Genomic DNA, 26,192 nt, shown 5'->3' on the forward strand with positions numbered 1-26,192 from the left:
TCAATATCAAAATGTGTTAGCATTTTAGCTTGTGTCAAATGCAAATACAATAAAAGTAAAATCTCTCAACTGAAATTGTTAGCTGAATCTTAGTATATAATTTACCCCTGGATCTATGTTAGCACCATTGGAAGACAGCACATTAACAGAACTAACTGATTTAGTGAAAACTCTGTACACCAGAATCGACTATCTAAAAAAGTAAAAATCAAGTGCTAAAAACATTGTTGAACAACTCGAGGAAATAAATCTCAGATCTTAAGAATGAAATGTCTGAAATTACAAAATTAAAATTACAAATTGTAAGCTTCCTAGACACAACAGTTTGCAACCTAGGAAGCCTACAGTGCTTGTCTGTGCTGTCATCGTGATGTCCATATTATCTGTTTTGTCACGCAACTGTTGTCTGCTGTCACCGTTGCAGTGTCCAAAATATCTGTTTTATCAGATCACTGGGCTTGCCTGTGCTTCTTTGTTTTGCATTCTGTTGAAAAAATTACCTGTTTAGTATCATCATTGTATTCTGTTTTTTATTGTATTGTCATGCCATTATTTTGTATTTATTGTATTTATTAGGTAGCTTTCAAAGAAATACTACCTATTGTAGCCTTTACCATAGTACTACTTCTGTAAAATTTTTATATAATTCTTTTGTTTCATGGTCCATAGACCCCAAAACCATCATGAACTTAATAAAAAAAATCATGTGGGCATGATAACTGCTGCCATTTTTCACTTATAACTTCCAAACTGATACATAAAATCTAATAGTGGAAAATCTCAACCGAGTTCGTTAATGGGCATTATCCGACCAAACAAAAAATTTGCTTTGACTCCCATAATATGGACAATATCACATCTGTTTGAACATATTATATCTCGTAGGAGTAATACTAAAATATTTTGTCTGAATAAGTTTTTGATACAACCAACCATAACTGCAAGGGGTTGAAAAAACAAAGGTTGCAAGACAAAAAATATCTTAACTGCCTTTGTAGGCACACCATCAAATTTGTTCAAATTGTCGTACATATTAAAATTTTTATCTAAAACTTTTGTCTGAAACAATTTTTTATTAGATGAACTACTACTGCAAGGGGTTTGAAAAAATCTGGGGTTCAAATAAGAAAATAAATAAAACTTCCCTACCATGTACTCTATTGAATTAATGTTTATTTTTGTTCAACTTTTTAAATATTGTTGGAAACTTTTGTCTAAAGTGATTTTTATATTACAAATTTTTACTGCAAAGGGGTGGAAATAACAAGAGTAGAAAGAAAAATGTCATTACTTCTTTTTAATAGATATTCTGTCAAATTTATTATAATTTATTGTACAACTCCTAAACTTTATCTAAAATGCGAAAAAGAAGTTTTTATAGGTACAGTAATTCCTCGGTTTACGTCGGGGTTACGTTCCTGAAAACCGCGACGTAAATAGAAACGACGCAAAATAAGCCATGTTTCATGCCACCGGCCGACCACGGCCCAAGGTCGGCCGGAAGCGCTGGCATACAGACGTGACAACGGGCAATTTTATCAGCAAATTACAACCGACAGCGTGGGAAACAAGTCCAACTAGTACTTCTCAGCTTTATAGAATGGTCATTTAACCAGCTGCTTTATTACCTTTATTGATTGAAATATAAAAACAGATATATAGTCGTTTGGAAGACATCTTATGAAGAAAAAATCATAAATTGCAGTGAGCTGATACTGTAGGCCTACTACAAACGCATTTAATCACGATAAAGTTAACAACGGCACGTTTAAAACTCCGGCCAACTCAATGATATCATAGCAACTGAAGTGTAGAGCTGTAGCAAACCGTATGTATTCGTTACTGAGTAACGGGTGCGGCATCTAGTAACGAGTAACGAAACGTTACACACGAATGCATTTTGTTACTCGCATTTTTCGTATGTTTTACGCATGCGCGCGCTTATTCGTTACAAAGAACGATGTTTGTTTATTAAGAAAAGTATAATTTGGAAATTCGTCGTCCAAGTTTTTTACTATTTATTAAAGGTATTGTGTGTGTAGACAAAGTTTGAGATTGTAACAGAAACAACGTAAGAAAGTATTTTTTACAAATTAAAAATATGTATGTTTTTGTTTTATATTATCGCGTATTTTCACGTTTTTTGTTCTTATCTTAAAAGAGATATTATAATAAAGCTGCTCTAATGAGATTTTATTGTTTCTTGGTTAACAAAAGCTGTTAATTATCAAATACTTTTAATTGTTTATATTCAATTTATTATTATTTACGCGACGTCATACTGTACGCGTACAAAATACGACTCGATTCGTTGCTGTTACATAACATAGCATGTTATGCGGTATCAGAAGTAACGAGTAACGATACGAAAGTAATGAGTACTAATTGTTATAGTAACGAATACATACGTGTTGCAGTGTGCTGAGGCGCACTGCTTCCGTCATATCTTATTAATTACGTGATGTTTTTTTTTGTTTTCTTTCACCTGTGAGTGCGCCGTCCCTTGAGCGGAGTATTACCCCTCCTTTTCTCCCTCCAGTGTTGACGTCAACGTGTCCCCTCTCTAGGCACTTGTGGTGCGCGGAAGGATTTTGCTTGTCGCTTGTAACTATGCATGTGTGTGTTCTTACGCCGGACTAATTTCCTTAGAGTATAAAGGGGCTGGGCGCGCTCGCCTCGTTCTTAGATAGTACATAGTTCTAGTGCGAATAGTTTGTCGCGGGTGTTGCTCCGGTCACCGGTCATGGGTGGGTGAGTGTTGGTGTGTAGTGGCTTGAATTCCCCTTCGCTTACGTTTGGCCGCCACGTTCAAAATTCTAAATTTTTCTTTTTTCATTTATACTAGTTCTTGTCCTCGGCGCCGCCCATGGCCGGGAATCCGGCCCGCTCCCGTCTTAGGAGGATATGTACATTTTGCACTATCGGGTTTCCTTCTGTTGCGTCTCTCGTATACTTAACGTAGAACGCACCTCGCTTCCTTATATTGTCCGCTTAGGCTCACTATGAAAATGTGCGCGATGCGCCCAACCCCTGCTTATGTCCAGAAACACTGTTCCAATATATACGTTGTTAGAAGTAATTAAAGACATGTTTCTGTGACACTAGTAATATTTACGTACGTAAGTTTAAAGTCTGTAACCACTGTTGTATAACCGAACTAAATTATACGCCCCACACGTGCGTGTACGAAATTAGGAGTAGAATTAAGTATTCAATGTTAACCTTAAGGTAGTACTGTTTGACATATAAGACTTTTCGCCCGTGTAGCGAACACATATTGTAAGAGACACGGTTTGACGACTATGGTCACGCTCTACTCAATATTGTACTGTTTAGCTTAACGTGTTGTAAACTTTTGTATTCATGGAATACTTATGTATATCTTAAGTTTATATACCTCCCTTTTGATGAGTTGGGATCTATTAAAAAGATACTTGAAATCTCTCTTGTATATGAGTAGACTAGTGGTCATCCCTTATTGCAAAGTTACCCTTACACCAAGATATATTCTATTTATGCTGATTGATAGCCGTATGCTCCTCCCCTGCAGGTTGGAAAATATCACGACTATATGGGAGGGGTCTGGGATACTCGCTTTAGTAAACGTACATCGTGGTATGTTTCAACCTGCGCCACTCTGCTGACTTGGTGAGCAGCAACGTAACATTAGCTTAACAGGTGACCACTAGATAGGTAGTGTAATGGCCAGTTCCTCAGCCGCCCCCGCCGTCGGGTGGGTTTACACTTTGCGTAGAGAAGATTTGTTGGATTACTTGGGTGATCACGGGCTGGAAGTTGGGGAATCCGAGACCGTACGTGAGTTGCGCATACGTGTAATTGCTCACGTGCGGGAAACCGCAGCCGCCGCGCTACACCCTCCTGTCAGCGTAGCACCTGAACCCAGAGCCGCGCCCGTATTTAGTCAAAAGATATTCCTGTCTGCGCTTAAGGCCCTGCCGCGCTTAGAGGGAAATGTCCCGGACGCGGTTATAATGCAATTAGCGGAAGCTAGCAGGATATATAACCTGAAGCTGGTGAGCGAGGCCGATTTTCTCAAAGCCTATTTGAGTAAGTGTAGCGACGCGTACGTTTCGCTTCTCAGTGAAGCTATCACCGCCGGCTCTTCCTTTGACGTCTTTAAGGCAAATGTTTTAAAATTGGTTTGCCCGCCCAGAGTACTGGAAACGTGTAAACGCAAATTCGTTTACCGTTTTCAGCGGCCCCACGAGTCACTTTCAGACTTCATAAACTCTGTTAGTCTTTTCGCAGAAGCGCTAGATCTCGGACTCCCGGAGGAAAGATTAGTGGAAATCATTTTAGGGAATGTATCTCCGTCTACTCTGCAACATGGTTCGATGCTCTCAGTCCCCACCACCATGTTGGAGCTGCGCGCTTGGAGCGTAGAAATTCAAAACAGACTTGTAGCGCATGAATGTTATGCGAAAGAATTTCCCAGTGCGCCCGGGTTGAGTAGGCGCGCCGTGGTTCCGTCTGGGGACCTTGCATCCGCAGGACAAGTATTTCGCGCGAGAGACCTGAATCCGCGAAGCCCCAGTGTAACTCGCGCAACTCACGCGGCGAGTGTAAGTGCACCCGTCACGCAGCGCATGGCCGCTTCTGCTCCACCTATGGAATCTAATGGGCCGGCGCCCCGCAGCGGCCGTTATCGGTGCAGTAATTGCACGAGATACGGACACCTCATGTCTGATTGCACTGAACCCGTTCGTGACGTTAGCCAGCGTCTTTGTTTCCGCTGCCGCAGCCCCGGCCACTTTCGTGACCAATGTCCGGGAAACGCCGGAGGACCGCGCGTGTAGGGATGCGTTGCGGCCCCAGTGCTGACGGTAACTTCTCGGTGCAAAATTCCCTGCTCTTTGCTAATGTGTTCCTTTTTGGATTTTCTATTTTGGCGCTCGTAGACTCGGGGGCTACTCACTCTTTAGTCAGTGATAAGTTCGTTGAACAACTCCGACAACACGTCCATTCGAGGCATTTTTCTATTAGCGAACACGCTCGCACAAGTATTTGCTTGGCTGATAACAAATTGCTTCATGCTACGTCTCTTCTAAATCTGCATCTTAAAATAGATAGGTTTTCATGGCGGCATTCTTTTTTGATTGTGCCTAACGTTTCCCTTCCAATGATTTTGGGATTGGATTTTTTAGGGAGAACGCGAGCCAGGGTGGATGTTGCCAACCGTAAAATCAATTTTGGTTTCGAACTCCTTTTCGACGTGCCCTTGTGCTCGAAAACCCTTTCGCGTAATTATGTGCTTCAAAGCGATCAAGTTACGCCTGATAACGCGGAGGATAAGATTTTGCAGGATCTCCGTATGGAGTTCCCGGATGTCCTTACGAAAAGAATTGGAAAATGTGACTTGCAGCCGTACAAGTTCTATTTGAAAGACCTGGAACCCGTTAAGTCTAAATTTTTTAAGCCTAACCCCATATTGATGACTAAAATGAGAGAAATTCTTGACAAACTTTTGAAAGCCGACGTCATAGCTCCTTCAACTTCCAACTACAGCACCCCTACCTTTTTAAAGGTTAAGAAAAAAGGCGTAGACTACCGCATTGTTCATAATTTTATTCCCTTAAATAGGAAAATAATTAACGATAATTTTGGTTTGCCCACCGTAGAAATGGCCCTACAACAATTGGGAAAGAGCAAAATTTTTTCCGTTATCGACCTCAACAATAGCTTCCACCAGTGCCTCTTAGACCCTTCTTGCAGACCCTACACGGCCTTTTCCACCCCTTGGGGCCAGTACGAATATAAAAGAATACCCATGGGAGTAAAGTTTGGTAGTCAGGCTCTTAGCCGGGTTCTCGACCACATTCTGCGAGACGTTAAAATGGTTTTTGCCTTCAACTATATCGATGACATCATCATCTATAGCAATTCCTTTGGTGAACATATGCATCATTTGCGCGAGGTTTTTTTGCGATTGCGCGGTGCAGGCCTCACCGTCAATCCCGAAAAAATTTCGCTGGCGCAAAAGTCCGTCAAGTTCTTGGGGTATGTGGTTGCCGAGGGTACGTTGTTGATGGATCCGGACAAGGTATCCCCGGTAGTAAACTTCCCGCGCCCCCGGAATTTGAAGGGCCTGCAGCGTTTTTTGGGATTATTGGGGTACTATTCGCGCTTTATACCCAATTTTGCGCGACTGTGCGCGCCCCTGAATTCGCTTCGGAAGAAACACGTCCCCTTCACATGGTCAGAGGATTGTGATACTGCTTTCAATAAATTAAAGGCAGTCATAGCGAGTCCCCCAGTCCTCATTCTACCCGATTTTGATAAAAGATTTTCTCTACATGTGGACGCTTCTTCTCTAGCTTTGGGCGCGGTGCTTAGTCACGAAATCGCCGGTTCCTTCAGACCCATTGCCTACGCCAGCCGAACTTTGTCAGATGGGGAGAAACGGCTCGGTACATACGAGAAGGAGGCCCTTGGGTGCCTCTTCGGCGTAGAGAAGTTTCACTCCTACCTCGAAGGGTCCGAATTCGACCTGTATACGGACAACCAGGCCCTTAAATGGTTGTTTAACCACCCCAACCAACTGGGTAAGTTGGGCCGGTGGATCCTCCGCCTATCCCGATTCGATTTCGTTATCCGACACGTAAAAGGAACTGATAACGTAGTCGCTGACTCGTTATCACGGATGTTCAATCCGGAAGAATTTTCTGTTGATACCCACCTTTCGGAGGACGATAAGCTCACTAGCCCACTTGTCGAGGCTCACGTGAATACAAGTAGAATCTTTCCGGAATCCTACGTTAATGTTAAAGAGCAACAGTCTACGGATCCTTTTTGTAGTGACATTCGTCGCCAAATTAGTGCCGGCGCCAACGTACCCTATGTTTTTGAAAACGGTGTCGTCTTTTACACAGGGAAGTCGGGACGAGCGCGTAAAATGTTAGTACCTGTTTCACTACGCCCCCTGATCCTTAAATACTTTCACGGCTCTTTCCTGGGCAGTCACTTCGGCATCTCGAAAACGTTTCAAAAAATTTCCGCTCATTTTGCCTGGCCCAATATACGCGGCGACGTACGTCAATACGTGCGCGCGTGCCATGATTGTCAGGTTTCCAAACCCCCCTCTTGTGGGAAAATAGGGATGTATGCCGCTGACCCTCCCGTGGCCCCCTGGCACACCGTGCACGTCGATATATTCGGGCCGTTAACCCGGTCTACGCTGGGGAACAATTGCCTATTAGTTCTAGTTGATATTTTTTCAAAATTCATTATCCTACTACCTCTACGGAATTTCAAAGCGGCTACGATAACTCGCGCTCTTCGGACGCGAGTCTGGCAGATACTGGGAGCCCCCGCTATCATCGTGTCGGACAACGCTTCTTATTTCCGCTCAGCGGAATGGCAAGCCATGTACATGGAGTGGGCCATGAAGCCTGTTCACTCCAGCGCTTACTTCCCCCAGGGGAATATGTCCGAAAGGGTGAATAAAGTCCTAAAAAGCGTGTTCACAGCTTATTACAGAGAAGACCAGACTCTATGGGACCGAGACATCGAATTTATTTCGATAGGCCTCAATAGTGCTGTTCATTCTGCCACTGGGTTCCCCCCCTCTGTCCCGTTTTTGGGCCGCAGTTTCGCTCACCCTCTCCTTAATATCTGGGGACTCCCTCCCGTAGATGAGGCTTGGGACCCTTCAGCGCTCGAAGCTATCGTAGATTCCGTGGCAATTAATTTGCAAAGGGCCAGGGAACGGGTTTCCGATGCGTACAATACTGGCAGACATCCGAGCGATTTTCAAGTAGGCGACCTTGTTTTGGTACGCAATTTTGCGCTCCCCTCAAAGATTGGGAAGCTGGGCTCTAAGTTTATCCCCCCCTTCGTCGGCCCGTATAGGATCTCTAGGTTTCTGGGGGCCAACACGGTGCTCCTGGCAAAACCCGGCACACGAGGGCGTCTGAGGAAAAGCCACGTTAGCCATTTAAAAGCGTATCATGCTTAACAATAAATCGTTTATAGGATAGTACACGCGCGTGTTCCAAAAATTTCTTTTGGTAATCTTGTAATTTTGTAATCTATTACGTACGCTTGGTTTTGTGGTTGGCATGTGGGGTTATAATCCTTTTTTAATGTATACTTGTTGGTGGCTTATGTGCGTTAGAGTTGTGAAACAACTTTGGTGTATCTTCTGTATCTTTTTAGAGTTTATTATTTATATTTATGAATATGGCAGTAAAATATTGTTGATTTCTCTTAAAGATTGTGTATTAGTGTTCCGCTTATGCGCCAGAACAATGAAGTTCTCTTTCCCCCCTTCCGATACTCCGACTCAATTCGCGTGTGCTTCGCTTCGTTCCCCCCCCCCCCCCCCCCCCAGCCATCGCTTCGACTTGTCATCGCCGATCACCTTAGCCGACGTGCTACGGGAGGGCCGGGCCCGCCCCCCCCTCGTACGTCACCGCCTGAGATCCACGCTTCGCCGCTTTCCCCCCCCCCCCCTTCCCCTTGCCACAGTCTTCGCAGTACCGTGCCCGCCATCGCCGCCGCTTACTACTGGTGGTCCCGGATGCTGGAACTTCGGACGCTTGAAGACGCGCCTTTGGGGTGAGTCAGTTGCTACTCCCCCATCGATGCACCGCACGTGCTCCTCACATTGAATCTCTCGTCAACGGTGTGAGGCGTGGCGAGTATATTGACAACTCTGATACCCGACTCAACAACTACATGCTCTGAGTCGTTGACTGCGCTAACACTGGGAGCCACGGCATTGTTCGGAACGCAATCGTCTCGAAGGAAGGAGCACAGTGCGCTAGTTTGCCGCATGCGCCCTTAAACAAGATGCGGGCACGGGAAGTCTTCTTCAAGATCATCGTACCCCCCCCCCCCCCCCCCCACCATTTGGCCGCCTGCATGTCTGCGATTGCCGAAGTCTACACCTTCCAGCACTTGTTTCGTCAGGGGTGTGTTCTCCCTTAAGCGAGGGTGGTTGCAGTGTGCTGAGGCGCACTGCTTCCGTCATATCTTATTAATTACGTGATGTTTTTTTTTGTTTTCTTTCACCTGTGAGTGCGCCGTCCCTTGAGCGGAGTATTACCCCTCCTTTTCTCCCTCCAGTGTTGACGTCAACGTGTCCCCTCTCTAGGCACTTGTGGTGCGCGGAAGGATTTTGCTTGTCGCTTGTAACTATGCATGTGTGTGTTCTTACGCCGGAGTAATTTCCTTAGAGTATAAAGGGGCTGGGCGCGCTTGCCTCGTTCTTAGATAGTACATAGTTCTAGTGCGAATAGTTTGTCGCGGGTGTTGCTCCGGTCACCGGTCATGGGTGGGTGAGTGTTGGTGTGTAGTGGCTTGAATTCCCCTTCGCTTACGTTTGGCCGCCACGTTCAAAATTCTAAATTTTTCTTTTTTCATTTATACTAGTTCTTGTCCTCGGCGCCGCCCATGGCCGGGAATCCGGCCCGCTCCCGTCTTAGGAGGATATGTACATTTTGCACTATCGGGTTTCCTTCTGTTGCGTCTCTCGTATACTTAACGTAGAACGCACCTCGCTTCCTTATATTGTCCGCTTAGGCTCACTATGAAAATGTGCGCGATGCGCCCAACCCCTGCTTATGTCCAGAAACACTGTTCCAATATATACGTTGTTAGAAGTAATTAAAGACATGTTTCTGTGACACTAGTAATATTTACGTACGTAAGTTTAAAGTCTGTAACCACTGTTGTATAACCGAACTAAATTATACGCCCCACACGCGCGTGTACGAAATTAGGAGTAGAATTAAGTATTCAATGTTAACCTTAAGGTAGTACTGTTTGACATATAAGACTTTTCGCCCGTGTAGCGAACACATATTGTAAGAGACACGGTTTGACGACTACGGTCACGCTCTACTCAATATTGTACTGTTTAGCTTAACGTGTTGTAAACTTTTGTATTCATGGAATACTTATGTATATCTTAAGTTTATATACCTCCCTTTTGATGAGTTGGGATCTATTAAAAAGATACTTGAAATCTCTCTTGTATATGAGTAGACTAGTGGTCATCCCTTATTGCAAAGTTACCCTTACACCAAGATATATTCTATTTATGCTGATTGATAGCCGTATGCTCCTCCCCTGCAGGTTGGAAAATATCACGACTATATGGGAGGGGTCTGGGATACTCGCTTTAGTAAACGTACATTGTGGTATGTGTCAGTGTACACTTTTTTAGTTACTTTTACACCTCTACTGAAGTGCCAAGGAGTTGGACGAAAAGGGGTAGGAGAAAATGCTGTGTCGTTGCGGGAAGTAGATAACACTTCTACGTGCGAGATACAAGGGTGGCCGAGCGGGCGGGCTGGTAGTATTGCATCACCGCGCGGAGAGCAGCATTGAGCAGGAAGCGTCCCTCATGATGTATGATAAGATAAGGCGGTGAACGTGTAGCTTACGCTACATAACATAAATTAACTACCGAAGGAAACAAAGAATTATAAACGAATTATATACGGTTTTTTGGTTAAAATAAAGATTTACGGTCATTGTAAACGACGTTATTGTGAATCGGCGACAACTTAAATTGATACATGAGTACTCAAACATTAGCGACGTTAATCCGAAACGACGTAAATCGGTACGACCTAAATAGAGGACTTACTGTATAGGCAAATTTATTTACAATGTACACATACAGCGAAACCCCTTGTTTACGTTACCGTTATTTACGTTTTCCCGTTATTTGCACTATATACTTTAGGTCCCGTTTAGTTCCCATTTAGTCCAATACAATACTTTCACGCAAATTACGTCTCAAAAATCGAATCCATCCCGCTATTTACGTCACGTAACAACCATAAACAACCAGAAAATACTGTGGGTACTTTAAGAGTAGATAAGATTAGCTAGTAGGCCTAAAAACATCGTGAAAAACGTAACGTTTATAGTCGGCAATGAACATTTTAAATAGCAAAATATACATATTTTATAACATGAAAAGTTGCTTTTATTTCTAAACATGTAATAATTTAAGCCTAGGCGTGTAAAAGTTCGAGTAATTATAGCAGGAGACAATCTAAAATACACGAGGGAAAAACGTAAACTCACGAATGTATAAACGTGGCTGATTGTTAAGTTCTGATACTGTATTTATGTCACAACTTAGCCGAAATACTGGTACGAGACAAACTTCACAAGATAAAATGAGCGGAGTCTTGGTAACTGTTTATACGTATTTTATAATTTCGGAAGTATTGTACAGTTGACGCATATTTTTTAAACTAATAATTTATTTCTGGGGATCGTAATTAATTAATTATTGGTATCAAGACATCAAGATGAACGTAAACTTGAACACGTCACAGCAGCGAGAAAACTGGTGCGTATACCAATAAACTGGTATTGGTACTGGACAAAACTGGTACACGGTAGGTGGAGCTTATATTTTTTTCCGCTAAGCTAGCATCTATTGGCTGGCTGCTGATGGAATGTCACGAGTCTGGGCGGAGCGTTGAGTGAGTTATACTGCGCATGCGCAGCTCAGTGAACAAAGAGAGCCAGCCGGCGCACCGTAACAGCAGCTGATCGAGTACAATGACCTTTCTCCGAGCACGGCGCGCTATTGACGGTAAATTTCCATCAATTTGCGGCCCTTTTTTTAATTTTTTTTACTGTGGTGCAATGCGTATGTGTAATGAATTACCGGTGCGACCTATATGGGGGGAATCTTAAATACCAAATTCAAGACCTCAAATTATGGGTGCGACCTATCTGCGATGGCGACCTATATGCGAGTAAATACGGTAACTTGTAGAATTATCTCTTTAATAACTGTAAAAACAATGACATTACAAGAAGAAAACATAACCAACATAACCATTATGATGTGTGAGACTGAACTTAAATTTTTCTAGCTCAATTATAATGTTTAACCTTAATGAATTTTATCACGTGAAATTCACACCCTGCTCTGGGCAAGAAGGGACATCCCCAAAGGCAGAAATGGCTGCAGCCCTGCAGGGAAGACCTCTTTATGACTCTCATCTCATTAGAGGTATAGGCGCACAGTGCGGCTTCAAACAGTCAGCCCATCATAATATAGCTTGGCTACTGGAAAGCTCAAAAATAGCTTCTTACTTTATTCATAATTACATCATTCAGTCTTGCCACCCCATCAGAGGAACTTATGCCAAATAGAAATAACACAGGAATAAAATAAAATGATAGTTCCTTTTTAAACATTGTGGAAAACATATATTACAGCTGTAATACTAAAAACCCAACAGACCTAACTGTCACCAACCAAACAAGTCTTCTCTTGAGAAATTCAATAGGGGTCTTGCAAGGATTAGAAAGAAAAAATATATATATATATATGATATCCAACGAAAAATTCAAAAAGAACAATTTTTTAATTATTTTATACACAAAGTGAAAAAAATTAAGATAAATAATGCTGAAAGATTTATTGAAACATATTAGAATTGTTTTGTTTGATTATAAATCAAAATTATTAAAAATACCCTATTTTTTAGTATAAAATTAGTTGGATTACAAAAATTATTATCAAAACTAACATTTTACTGTTTCAAGTTTTTATTTTCTTGCAATTTATACTACTCTATTATGGTTCCATATATTTCTCTATTTTTATTTTACTTATTTTACATCAATTACTCTTAAATATCTGTGAAGTTTGAAAAAAAAGTTCCATTGTATGTTTAAATTTCATTTGAAAAATATTCACTGTTGGTGAATAATTTTATATTCTAATAAAATTAAAAAACATGATTCACAGAAGCCTAAACATCATTCCATTTTTAATATGATCAAAGTAATCATAGCACAAACATGTACGACCGTACTTAAGTCAAGAGATGGATCACCTACCTGTATCCTTTCTTCTGATCAGCCGTATGTCTTTTGGCATCAAACCGCATTTGATGATATCTTCTTTAATCTGAAAGAACAGTGACGTACGTGTATGGTAGGTGTGTGTGTGTGGAGCAGAAGCAGCTACCAAGCACAAAGAGCAGTGTACATACATCGTGTTCAGTGATGTGCTGGGCGAGCCCTCGTATGATCACAGTGTTGGACGGCGTCTGCGTCCGGTAGTCCTCCGCCTTAGAGTCGATGTGAGAGCTGTGACTGGCACAAAGCAACGGAATAAATTACTAACATTTCACATCAGGCAAGCACGAAACCATTCCTCAAATATCATCATATTACCAAGTATATAATGTAGAGATCTTATAAACCTCATACTAAACTTTTTTCTTCGTTTTCTCGTTATCATAGATTATATTTTTTAGAAATAAGCCAATTATACACTCCTAAGAAACATACATATCTACACATTGTAGTACTCAAGTCAATTGTTTTCAATTAAAGTATCACAATTGGAACACTGTAGAATGTTTTTTGCTAGAAATATTAACACATAATATAAACAAAACACATCAAATAAAAATGTTTTTATGTCTAACAAATATCCACGTATTCTCATCAACTCAAACTGGTATTTGGTAACATGAAAGCCGTAATGATATTTTAATTAATTTTCTCTTGCCAAAGACTGTTTCTCCAGCTGCATTGACTAACTAAAAGACGCTGCAGGCAAATACTGCTGGTTTTGGTAGCACATTTCTAACAAAAAAAGCTGCCAAATGACCAAAACCAGAAAACCACAATCCTTTATTGACATGAAAATTTAAATTGAAGCTGTCCATTTGACTCAAATATAAGAAGCATGTATCCTACATTTAATATTTTACACATCAATAAACCATACATATGAATAATTGCGCTTCTACTGGCCTGACGCAGTTATCAGTTATCTCCGTCATTTTATGAGATAACCATTCAGCTGATGAAAGAAAGAAGAGTTAATATATGATCATTTAAAATCAGTCGTCAGTGCTTAAATTGAAAGTTGACTAAGTTTTTTAACGGAACTTGCGTCCTGGAATATTTGAAGATACTGTACAGTTGTATAATTTTTTTAGTACTTTTTTAATTTTTTAATGAGCATTTTGGTTTGCCCGATGCTGTGCAAATTAACTTTCATAACAAGCTGTACATTATTTTTTAATGAAGTATGCCTAATTTTTGTAAATGGTGTGACCATCAGTTGAAATGTTGGTAACGGTCTCTAGGCTATTATTTTGGCTATTATTTTATTCCACTGCACAGTTGTAATCGGCTAAAGCAATGTGTTACGAAGTTGAAAGCAAATGTACATATTTTTGAAATAACCGAGTGAACTCACCCAAGTTTACGAAGAAATTTCTCTAGGTGTTTTGTGTTGGAATATCATTGACATTATTTAGTCGACAGTAAAGGTTCATGAAGTGAGTTGACAAATACATATATAAATTTGTTTGTGGATGACAGTAAAAGTCGATAAATTTGTAGTAACAATGTTACTCTAAAAATTCATACCTGTGATATTGTGCTTGGTTGAAACACCAGCAATGTTTGTTGGTTATCAGTAAAATTTCGCAAAGTAGAGGTACAAATGCTATTGAATAATTTAGGCATCATGATAAAGTGATAATTACTAAAGTGGTTGGCCATAATATTGGTATTTTTCTTGAGACCAATATAAAATAAACACACTGATATTTTTGTGAGTGAAAGTAAATACAGTTACCAAATAAACAATTTGAGAGGTTATTAGTAAAGTTCTTAATAAAAAAGTTTGTTCTACTATTGTATTATGAAAGCCATTTGAATAATACAAATTATCAACACATAAAATTTGCTGCTTGATACATTGTGGAAAATGGAGGTTATTTATCGCTATAAAAGAGAAATCCATTTATTATTTTTTGCTATGTAATAAACACATAACTTATAACTATGAGTAGTTATAAATGTTTATTGCATGTTAGAATTTTTGATAACTTTTTACACATATTTGTATCCAAATTCTGAATATAATTTTTTTTTTACAATTTGGATTTTCTGTGTAATTTATAACTAGACTAGCTGACCCGACAGACGTCCTGTCATTCAATTCAAACTGGAATACTATACTAATAATAATTATTTCTATTGCTGTATATTTTGATATTGTATATGTTTGTAAATTTTTATTATCTCTATAACACTATAACATATTGTTTATTGTAATGCTTGTTGATACACAACAGTGTTAGTTTTATTTCCTGGCGCATAAATAAATAATGCTGATGGTTTTCCGACACGGTAACAGGTGACATACAGTTGGCCATGTGAAAAACATGGATTTTCAAGATTAATGCCACAAACACTTAACGACTGCCCTTGAGATTTATTTATTGACATTGCAAATGCAAGCCGCACTGGAAATTTTAACCGTTTAAAGTCGAATGGCATGTCGTTCGGAATAATAGAGATGCATGGAATCAAAACGTCTTCGCCTTCATACTTCCCTTTTAAATTGTGGCTTCGATGACGCAAGCCGGGTGCCATTACAAAGACGTGGCTGATTTATGTTTCGTAACATCATGATTACGATCTGATTTTTAGTTGCAGATTAAGAGGTGGTAATCTGGGCAATTCCAGGGAATTTAAAAATTCCGTTGGATAGTTGACATCATCATCTTGGTTAGTAACGGAATCAACCGATTTGTATGTCATCAATTAGCCAGCTACCTTACTTTGAATTTGAAAATTCATTTCGTTGACATCAACGTTTTTTGCAGCCAATATAACACGTTCACTTAACCAAACATGATTTTTGTAATTTTCAGCAATGTTTGGGAAAACCATCTCGATGAGTTCGGTCTTTGATTCAGTAAAGTGAAAAAAGTTTGCAGGTAATGTAATGTATCCAGACGATGTGTCAACGGGAATTTTACCATAACCAATATCGAGCAATTGTTTGGAAAATACTTCACCAGATTCGTCATTTTGCAATACGACTCGCATATTCATATTTAATTTTAGTGTCTTGACGTATTTCCATAAAATGGACGACTTCAAACATGCATTAAGTTCGTCGGCTGGCGCTGATCGAGGCATTACTGGTAATGTTTGTCGAAAATCACCTGCAATAGAATCATCGCTCCACCAAACTGGTTTTGGTTGTTTCATAAATCTTTCATTGTGCTGTCTAATGCCTCCAAAGATTTTTTGTGTGCCATCATGCATTCATCCCAAACGATTATTCCGACCAGGGAGCTGGATAAGGGTTATAATTTGTTCTTAATGCCGACCATGAAACATTATGAAACCAACCCCAGACAACAAACAGCTTCAGAAGGATATGAACAACAAACCTTTTATCAAACAACTTGCCCTGCAAACCTTTTTAGAAGGTTTTCATGCCATGAGAAACACAATCGTAGAAGATCTAGGGAGGCCAGATTGTTCTGAAGTAGACATGGTGAATCTGCTGTGCTCATTGAAGGCTGACCATAGTGATTTTGCTTCAGGATGTTTGAAGGCAATATGGTTGCCTACCAGAAATGTGGACAGTGAGAGATCATTCTCCCAATATTCACTTGTAGTGAGCGACAGGTGCCGCAATCTTCTGCCAGCAATGAGTGAAGTGAAGAACAGTTATATGGATCATATAGGAGTTCTACGATTTTAATAAATGTATATTATTTTGTTCATTTTAGAGGTTATCGTTATCGTAAATAATAATTATTGTAGTTTATGCTTAATGCATAAAAGTATTTTATTGAAAAATAGATAATTTTTTAATTTAATTGACTACAGAAATTAATGATGGGAAATATTTCAGTTTTAAAGACTTTTTTGCGAGTAACCTAATCATGTATGGGCTTTTTTTTTATAAAACCACAAAACACCGAAATCCTTAATTTTTAAAACGAAATTAACAAAAATATAAAACCATATTTTTCTGTCCCTAGTAATTGCGTAGTAAGAAAACTATGTTACCATAAGGTTTGCACATTATAGTTATGTATTGATAATGATGCAGTGTGAATATGCTCACATAAGTTGATGCATGCATAGTGATGCAGATGTGGATGCAGCCCCAGTGCTAAAGCTGTTAAGGGGGCTGCTCGCAAAATATTTTTTCGTTTTTCTTTGTAACATTTATTCATCCTGCGAAGAGCATCGATTGTACCAAATTTAATATTATTTAGGCAAATAGTTTTTAAATAAATCGCTTTCAAAGTTTGGTTTTTTTCAATTTTGCATTATACAAATCTTGAAAACAAGATAAGATATGTCAATGAAATTTGGTATAACTGAAGTATGTTAAGTAATCTATTGAAGGGATTAAATGAAATTACTCATAAATTGTTACGAAAAAAGTGTGCAGGCATGTAAATAAGTCATTTTTCATTAGACTATATAAACGTCATGGTAATACTTATAAGAAAATGAGAACATGCGCGAAATGCGTTTGGATTTCATTTTATTATTCATGTTTCACAATGCTGGATTGTAATAAAATTGCAGCAGATTTGTAGGATGCAAGCAGTGCATGTATTTTTTGCGCCTGGCATTCTGAGAATATATCGGATGCAGCCCGCAGCACTGGAGGCGCCGCGGTGTCTGGTGTTATCGCGTCTGGAGCCAGCGCAGCTCGGCACGGCCTGGCCTCGTGGCGCGCGCTGTTGCCGCGCTGCCAGCAGGCAGCAGCCCGTAGCTCCACTCGTGCGGCTAGCATCGCTCAGTGTGCAACACAAACTAGTGGTTTTTTTCCGCGTTTGAGTAGATTTTATTTTATTTTGTTTCCAAATGGCCCTACAAAAATTTGTGGTTGGGCGGCCTTATAAGAAAACAAAAAACAACAAGAAAGCGAGGATTAAAAAGAAATTTCACGCAGAGCGAAAATTAAAAAAATTATATTTCACAACAATGTGAAGGTTCCGATTCAAAATTGTGCGCACCTACCGCATCTACTTCCGAATGCGTGCAATTAACTGTTTCTACAGCATCTAATTCCGGTGAATGTTAAATGTACCAAGAATGTGCCGATGAGCGGTAAGTTATTACACAAAATAATGTAAAATGGTTTGTCAGTTACTTTCTTTAAATTTTATCTTAGGGTGAATTAAAAAATATATGCTTCATTTAAAATAGAGTTGGTTGTAATTACTAATTTTACATGGTGCTACGGTGTTTCTAAGGCCCGTTCCACAATATTTTCTGAAATAACTCCAGGCAAACGCCGGGATGGTTCCTTACTATAGACCAGGGGCGGAACCAGGAATTCCTTCTTTTTTTTTTTGGGGGGGGGGGGGGGGGACGGGCATAGGAATGACCTTTGGGGGGCCCAAGCGGAATGACCTTTGGGTGACGGGAAGGGGGGGGGTGCACGGGTAGTCTGTATCTAGTATAATACCTGTGTATTACTGCATAAGTCATATTATCCAGTGCATATTTTACCCTTCTAGGGTACACCCCATAAATCCGCCTATGATATAGACCATAAAAAACTGTGCCTCCATAGTAGTGGGCACCAGCGTCGTTAGGAAAAATTAATTAGGGGGACAAACCTAATCTGGGGAGTGGGAGAATATGGAATACTGCGCACAGGAGGGTCCGGGGGCACAAATTTTAAAATATTAGAGGAGGGGGGGGGGGCAATTCCTGCCCCTCGCTAACGGCGCCCATGGTAGTGGGTCATATTAAAAATAACTAGGTTTATTCATGAGCCCAGAAGCATTTTTACATTAGAAGTACGTGTTAAGTTGTTTTAACTAATTAAATTAATGTAATTTGTTTTCATTTTTATGTGGACAGGCATTTTCATAGATTTTAAAATTTCATAAATACAATATTACAGGACAATCTGTGTGGAGTTAGGAATCTGGATGGGGTTATAAATCTGTATGAGACTAGGATAAATTATTTTATACTTTTTAGTCCGTTTTAAAAACGTTGTATATTGATATTTTTATTTAAATAATATTCTCTCTTATGTCTTAAGTTATCATATATGTGTGTATATTTCCCACTCGTTTTTAATTTTGTATGACTGTTGAGAACACAAGTTTATTTTAGGTGCCAGCCATCCATTTTTTAATGTAAGATAAAAATATTGATGCGTTTTTCCATGTTTTGTTTTATGTATGTGTATTATAAAAAATTGTGGCAGCAGTAAATACACACACACACACACACACACACACCATATATATATATATATATATATATATATACATACACGTTTGTTAGTAACGAATGTATCCATTTAAATAATATAGTCTATTTTGTATATGCTATAATTGATATATTTACGCCAAATAAATTATTACATTTATTTTGTGAATAGTGTAGTGAAATGTTTTTCTAAGCATCTGCCATGTAATTCTGTATGTTGTCATGTTTTTTTGCAATAACAAGTTTTATTGGTAGGCAATACAAGATATGTATGTCATCAAAAATTATTAGGAAGCTTAAATAATCACTATACCTACATTGTAAATGCTAAATAACGTGATATTATTTTTAAAGTATTTTTACTATCGGCATTTGTTTTCTCTGTTAGGTATTTGACATTTTTTGTGAGTTAATATGTTTTTGTTATTATTAGTTTTATTAGTAGCCAATATAAAATGTATATAAATGTTACCGGGATAAATTCTGATACCTTGATTAGTCACTTCTTTGTGTAAACATTTTCCCTTCTTATTATTTGACTTGATATTCGGGTTGTTTTATGTAAATTGTATTGAATATTAACTTCAGAGTTTTGTGTACATTGTATTAAACTAACTTATCATCCACCGATTCGGTCTGTGGGTTAATGCTTTTGTAATTTGGTGTTTTGTTGGTAGACAATATAGGCCAGTAAAATAAAGGTTTTGGTGACGAATAATTAGAGGAAAGCTGGAATCGGTTTAAATCGACGGAGTTCATTCGTAGTAAGAGTATCCTACGTTTGCCCCGATTTACGAGTGGAGCGTTGGCAGCCATTTTTAAAAAACTGTATATTTTTTCCTTTTTTTCCTGATTTTTCTCAATATTCGAAAACGAATTTTCCAATCAAAGAAATTGTTCCGAAGATAAATGTAGCTTATTAAATTACGATTCGTAAGAGTACAAAATACATTGAAATGGGTTATTTTTTAACTTAATTAACACTTTTTGAAAACCACCTTTTAAAAAGTATTTTCTAAATATTTAATTTTTTAGTTTAATTACTAGCAATATATCCGAAATAGCCCATCCTAACCGAAAAATTAATGTAATAAAAAATGAAGAACATATTATTATGCTTTTTACGAACACTGAGTTTTATTTAGTACACATACATTTGTATATATAAATTAATAATTTGAGCCACTATTGTAAAACGGTTATGTTGTGAGAAATCTTTCTTTTCGATTAATTTTTTTTTGATAAGCAGATATTTATTTGGTCAAACATAACATTTACCATCTAATTTGATTTGGTAGGAAACGCAAACTTTATACAACATAGGATTAAAAACACTTTAAAAAGGATCACACATGCTAAACCACTTAAGTGATATAAACTTTTCTTTTACTTCATCTGTTGTATTGAGAATAAGAAATGGTTTTGTGACTTAATAAATATATTGAAAATAAGGTAATCAAAATCAATGGAAGGCTGGGTGCCGACAAAGGTAAAAAATAAAATAAATGTTTCCTAATCCGAAATAATTTTGACAATCGAAAAAGTTCTATTGTTACTGAAAATGAAGGAATAATATACATACTTATTCGTTTACACACTATACATACAATCCATTGAAAGTTTTAGCACTTAAGAATTATCATATATGATAGATTTATTGGATACTCGTAACATACATACTACCGAAAATATAGAAACACAGTGATTAAAAACAGCATTAAAATGTTTTACCAGTATCTTTATAGATAAATACAAAATAGTGATTATCAAATATAACATTATAATAAAACAAAAAAACTAGAAACTTGTTCTATCAAATATATTCAATATAATGTACTATGGCTTTATCAGTCTCATGACAACATTATCAGAAACTTGTTAATATCAATTAGCACTGTGCATTCGTGGAGAATTAAACAGTTTCTCTTTAAATAATAACGATTCAAAATAAAATATTTATAACACAGAGAATACAATAAACACATATTATAATGATTTAAAGACTGGCCAGTTAACTCGACACTGAGAATATGACATATTATTGCTTACATAACCACACATGTGATTAAAACAAAACACAAATGATATGTTAACATATTTTCAAAATAATATCACATCAGACAGTTATTCGTAATACATGGTGCCTCTAACTCTGTAGATTTACCAATCTCCCTTCTCATCTTAAAACAAATCATTCAGCAGTGCATCTATGATAATCAAGAGACATTTCATTATCATTTATATTGTACAGTTATAACAAACAATTTTTACAAACAAAACAGTACATAACATGTGAGCTAATAAATCACTTTTTAAGTACATAATACACACACTTATGTTTTCTTTCTTTTAGAACAAAGTAATTCAGGTGGCTGCTCTAAGATCTCATTCTCATAGTCTGATAAACACTTGTCTTCTTGGAGGTCTATATGCTCTTCGTTGCAGACGAAGTTTGGTTGAACAATGTCGTCTACTGGGGAATTGGCACACGATAGGCCTTTGCAATTCTTGCAGATCGTTGTACATTTCAAATTACTTTTTCGGCAAGAGCAGACTCCATGACAGCCTTTGGCACACCTGCAAGACACAGTTTTGAGGAGCTCTTCGGGTGCTGCAACTCTTTGTTGTAGCAGGGACTAGACCATGTTTGGAAATCTTCCAGCCCCATAGCAGTGGATCGGTGTGGTTGTTGCTCCACAGTTGCACTTGCAAATATGTTCTCAAGGAATGCTGGCGAGCAGCTGCTGGAGTTGGAGGCAAAGAAGCGAGGTTAAATTCATTTCTTTGTAGCGATTTCTGAAAAATCTTGTAGCGTATTTCATCTAGTGGTATATCACTACGTCCAGAGTAGATTGCCGCAATGAATTTCAGTCCTGCCACATCAACCTCATCTGCAGTAGTTTCGGCTTTGTTAAACACCCTTACAGCTTCTTGCAACTGACTCTATTTCTCCAGCATCTTAACGAATTTCAGTTTTCCTTTTCTGAAAAAAGCTGATATAATGTCGCAACCACTGAATGCATGAATGAATAGGATATTATCCTTAGCAGGTTTGGATGAATTGAAATTGCGTGGACTGTAAAGTGCATTGCTATGTTGACCCTTTCCTGGCTTCAATAAATATATGTTGGGGGAGTCTGGAGCTAATGCAGTCAAAATCACCAACAGGTCAGTGTCTTCCCCCACAATAACCACACAATCAGCATGCTGGGCGATGACAATTGCACTGGTCACAATTAGTGTCAGCATCCTCCTTCGCCTGCTTTACAACAAACTGCTCAGCTTTAAATTTCTCATTCAACATGGAGATAAGACGGTTCTTGTTATGTTCATTTGATAGAAATAATTATTGTGGCATTGTCACCGACATTGTCTCATCAAACATAACATTTGCTGCTGTCAGCTTATTGCCTCTTCGAAGTCGTTCCGCAGATTTTATACCGTTAGCACTTGTTTCATCTGGATATCCATCGAAAACAATGGTTGCACCTTGTTCAAAGTAATGTTTAACATACTCGACATATTTATTTAATATTGACGAAAATGGTTCTCGGGCCTGCCACAACACACGGTGTAAGAGGTAGCCTCCATCTATGACAGAAGCAGAGTTACTCATATCCATTGAATCCTTTTCAGGAGTAAACAGTTCGTAGAATGCTGATTTGCGTGTTTTACGCACACCAACTTCGTCAAATAAGGACAACGGATACGGAGCCAGCTCAAATTGAAAGTATTGTTTCAGTTGTTCATTTGATTTTTTTATGTAATGAAATTCTGCGGAAAATCGTAACAGGGTTGACTGTAACTTCTTCCTTGTGAATTTTCACAGCAGAATTAACACATCGTAGGGGCATCACTCTTTGTTTTCGCTGAAACTTGACAATACCAAAATTACTGCCAATCATCCTCGAAATGCTGAAATTTCCGGCTTCATAAACTAGGTGGCAGTTAATCTTCTCTCTCTTGTCAGTCCAGTACTTATGGACATTACTTCTTCCTTAACTGGGAATGGATAATGAGAGGTAAACCAGTCCAGCAATTTCTGTACATCAATGTCGTCTCTTAATATACGTGATGCCCTGGCATCAACATGCTGCTCAGTTGTCGCAAATGACACTCCACAGAATGTTTCAATTTGGTCTAAAATCGCAATAGCAGCAGGCATTGAAGAGATCCACTTTGCCAGAGTACTGTCTGTAATACATCTTACTTGTACATGTAAATGGTTTCCATATTCATAACTTAATGAATATCTAATAAAATCAAATGTTTAATATACTTGATTTTAACCTACATATTTACGATGAATAAATGCAAGCATTCTACTGAATTATCTATAAGTGGGAAAAAAACCAAAATCATTCACACCTCAACATGTAAAATCGCATATACCTGTTAATGTAAAAAATTAGTAAAATAATTAGGTTTTTCTAAATATTGAAATAAATTTCCTATAAATGATGTACCCCTTTTTTTTTGTTTAATGATGAGCCGCTTCAGAGATGTTGAACGTGCAAAACCGATAGATTTGGAATTTCCCACAAATCTAAATAAATGAGTAATTTTCAAATTGTCTTCTAAAGAAAACGCAATACCCCTTTTCGTATATATGGTATTCATTTGAAGCGAAATTCAACTATCTAAATTTAACTTCTTTACATACTTTTTGATTGGTCGCTTCGTTTTGGAGAAATTTGAGAAAAACCTCAAAAACAAACAAAAATATTCAGTTTTTTCAAAATGGCGGATGAAGCTTTACTCGGAAATTGGGGAAAACCTAATGTGATCATACTAGGGGTATGCTGAATACATTAAAACAGTTTCCAGCTTTCCTCTAATTATTCGTCAGCACTGTCTTTTTTTAGTCTAATTTATTGGCTTATAGAACTTGTGTTTAAATTTGTATTCAGATGACTGTTAATGTGTTTCTACTTTTTGTGTTGTAAATATGTTAATAGTATCAAAACAAAAATTACAGTAAAAATATTCTAATAGTATTTGGCTGAATAGTTAGCTAATGAGACATTACATCTTATTACATTGCCTGTTTGCTTTTGTACAAAAAGGTTTGCCAAAAAATAAATCAAACAATTGACCATATTTGGTCAATCACTTTGTGCGTGTTAATATATTAGCTGTTTGAATTTAATATTTAAATAAAAATAATTCCCTCCAGTTGCTTTCTCTGAGGCAGTGGACAAACATTTTTACAAATTTCTTGTTACATTAATATTTAATTGAGGAAGGGCCTTGCTGTTGGTGATTGCCAGTTATAAATGTTTCATTAAATTAATGTTAGTGATTCCTGAACAAAAGCATCTCGCTAAATATCGTGCCGTAACGTTTTTATACGTAAATATGTATACAGTATATAAAAATATAAAACGCTGTTTGGAGACTTCCATAGACTGTAATACTCAATAATGACACAATCCAAAAATGGTAATTGATGTATGTATATAAAAGAATATATTATGGTCTACTATAAATAAATCAAGTTTGCATTTAGATATGTTTGGCGATATCGAAACAATATGTATCTGTAATACAACTACAAAGATTTGTAGGGCAATAAACACGGTAGGTAGTTAATCACTAAAAAATGTCTTCATTAAAAAAAACACAGAAAAACTGGGATCCCAAACAATTTGTTAGTAAGCAGAATATTTCTTGATGAAAGTTTTTGGTTTGTAATAAAGTATATTCCTTTTCTTTTGTCGGTTTTTAAAAGTTTAAACTGTGTGTTCCCGTCTGTAGAGAGTTTTAATGCTAGGGCTGTTTATCATTAAAAATGAGTACGCATGTCTTACTTAAGTTATCAAGATTCAACGATCAAGCCACGCGCCATTTCTTATGTACTAAGAAAACTGTTACGTATGAATTTTAGATCACTTAGAATTTTAAATAGAACTGTTTGAGATATAACTTAAAAATCCCGTTTTTTTATTTCCTTTTAAATAAACTTTTTATGTGTAGTAAAACATCAATAATTTAGTAACATCTTATAATAAACGATGTAATAATGTGCAAATTAGACTGCAAAAATTACACATGCAATCACTGTGGTAACAACTCAGTTTTGATAAACTAAGACAAAAAGTGTTGGGATAAAACCCACGACCCATGGCACATTAGTGATACGTAAGCGACACCATTCCTTTAGAATATAATTTTTATTACACGCTATGTTTGTATATGTGTTTATTTAAAAGATAATAATTACATAAATCGTAATTCTCGGCGTTGTAGTTTTTAGATTTCCAATTTCACATATAGCTAATGTATACAAAACAACGGAACACAAAATACATTATCAATTATATGCAAGTATAAAAGTTTAGGAATGTACATTATAGAATATTTTATCATACAAATTTGTCTATATTTAACTCGGGTAGGTCATATGCTAAGATACGGTGGCAAGCACTGGCTTCAGAAAGCCGAGTACTCATCGGCAAGAGCCATGTGTTCCTTCAAGGATAAAAGCTCTCGGATGTGATGTCACCCGAGGATAGCCCGTGGAGTTGACAACGCTGGTAAGCTGATCCCTGCCTGTCGCCCAGCGCGGCTCGGCACGGCCCGGGTGCGAGAGAGAGGGCAACCGCAGATTGTAACTGAGATAAGGCGCGCTTCCAGCCGCCACCGCGGATAGAGCAGCCTCTGCTACCTAGCGGAATTCGGGCGACTGCATTAGCCTTCCAGCGCCCTTAAAACCCTACAATATTCGCATATTGGAAGTAATTCTGTTGAATGGTAAAGTAAAATCAATGTTGTTATTGTTATTTACTGCTTAACGTCACATGATATTACTATAGCTTGCTTTCATTAGTTGAAAAGGAAAGAGAGTCATATTAAATATAACTTGTATCCTAGTTTTTTTATATCAGGTTTCTACATTTGCCTTTTAGATACCCCTAATTTTGTTGATAGAAACCGAGGTAGCGACACCATTTAGTCTCGTGTTAGTGCTGATGATATCTCAGTAGTTTATTAACTGTATCTTTTTTTTTTTAAATCAAATATTAACTAATTTCTTTATTTAGTGTTCAAGTTTAAGATAGTCAATTTGATCTATATAACTGTCTTAAATTGTGAATAAATGGTATATTATACATGAAGAAGATCCTAGGAGTGTTTCACAATGCTTCTCACACTAAACAAAAACA

At 38.0% G+C, this 26,192-nt stretch overlaps 1 protein-coding gene across 2 annotated transcripts in view; it reads right to left on the reverse strand.

Moving 5' to 3' along the window:
• LOC134527889 (RNA-binding protein 5-like) overlaps nt 1-26,192 on the reverse strand; it is a 200,435-nt gene that overhangs the window by 127,711 nt on the left and 46,532 nt on the right. For both annotated transcript variants that reach the window (XM_063360892.1, XM_063360891.1), the window contains exons 5-6: nt 12,999-13,101; nt 12,844-12,913 (exon numbers count right to left, since the gene is read on the reverse strand). In XM_063360892.1, coding sequence (XP_063216962.1) covers nt 12,844-12,913; nt 12,999-13,101 — 173 coding nt within the window. The remainder of the gene's footprint in view (nt 1-12,843; nt 12,914-12,998; nt 13,102-26,192) is intronic.

Source organism: Bacillus rossius, chromosome 1 (assembly GCF_032445375.1).
Source record: "Bacillus rossius redtenbacheri isolate Brsri chromosome 1, Brsri_v3, whole genome shotgun sequence".
Taxonomy (NCBI): Eukaryota; Metazoa; Arthropoda; class Insecta; order Phasmatodea; family Bacillidae; genus Bacillus; species Bacillus rossius.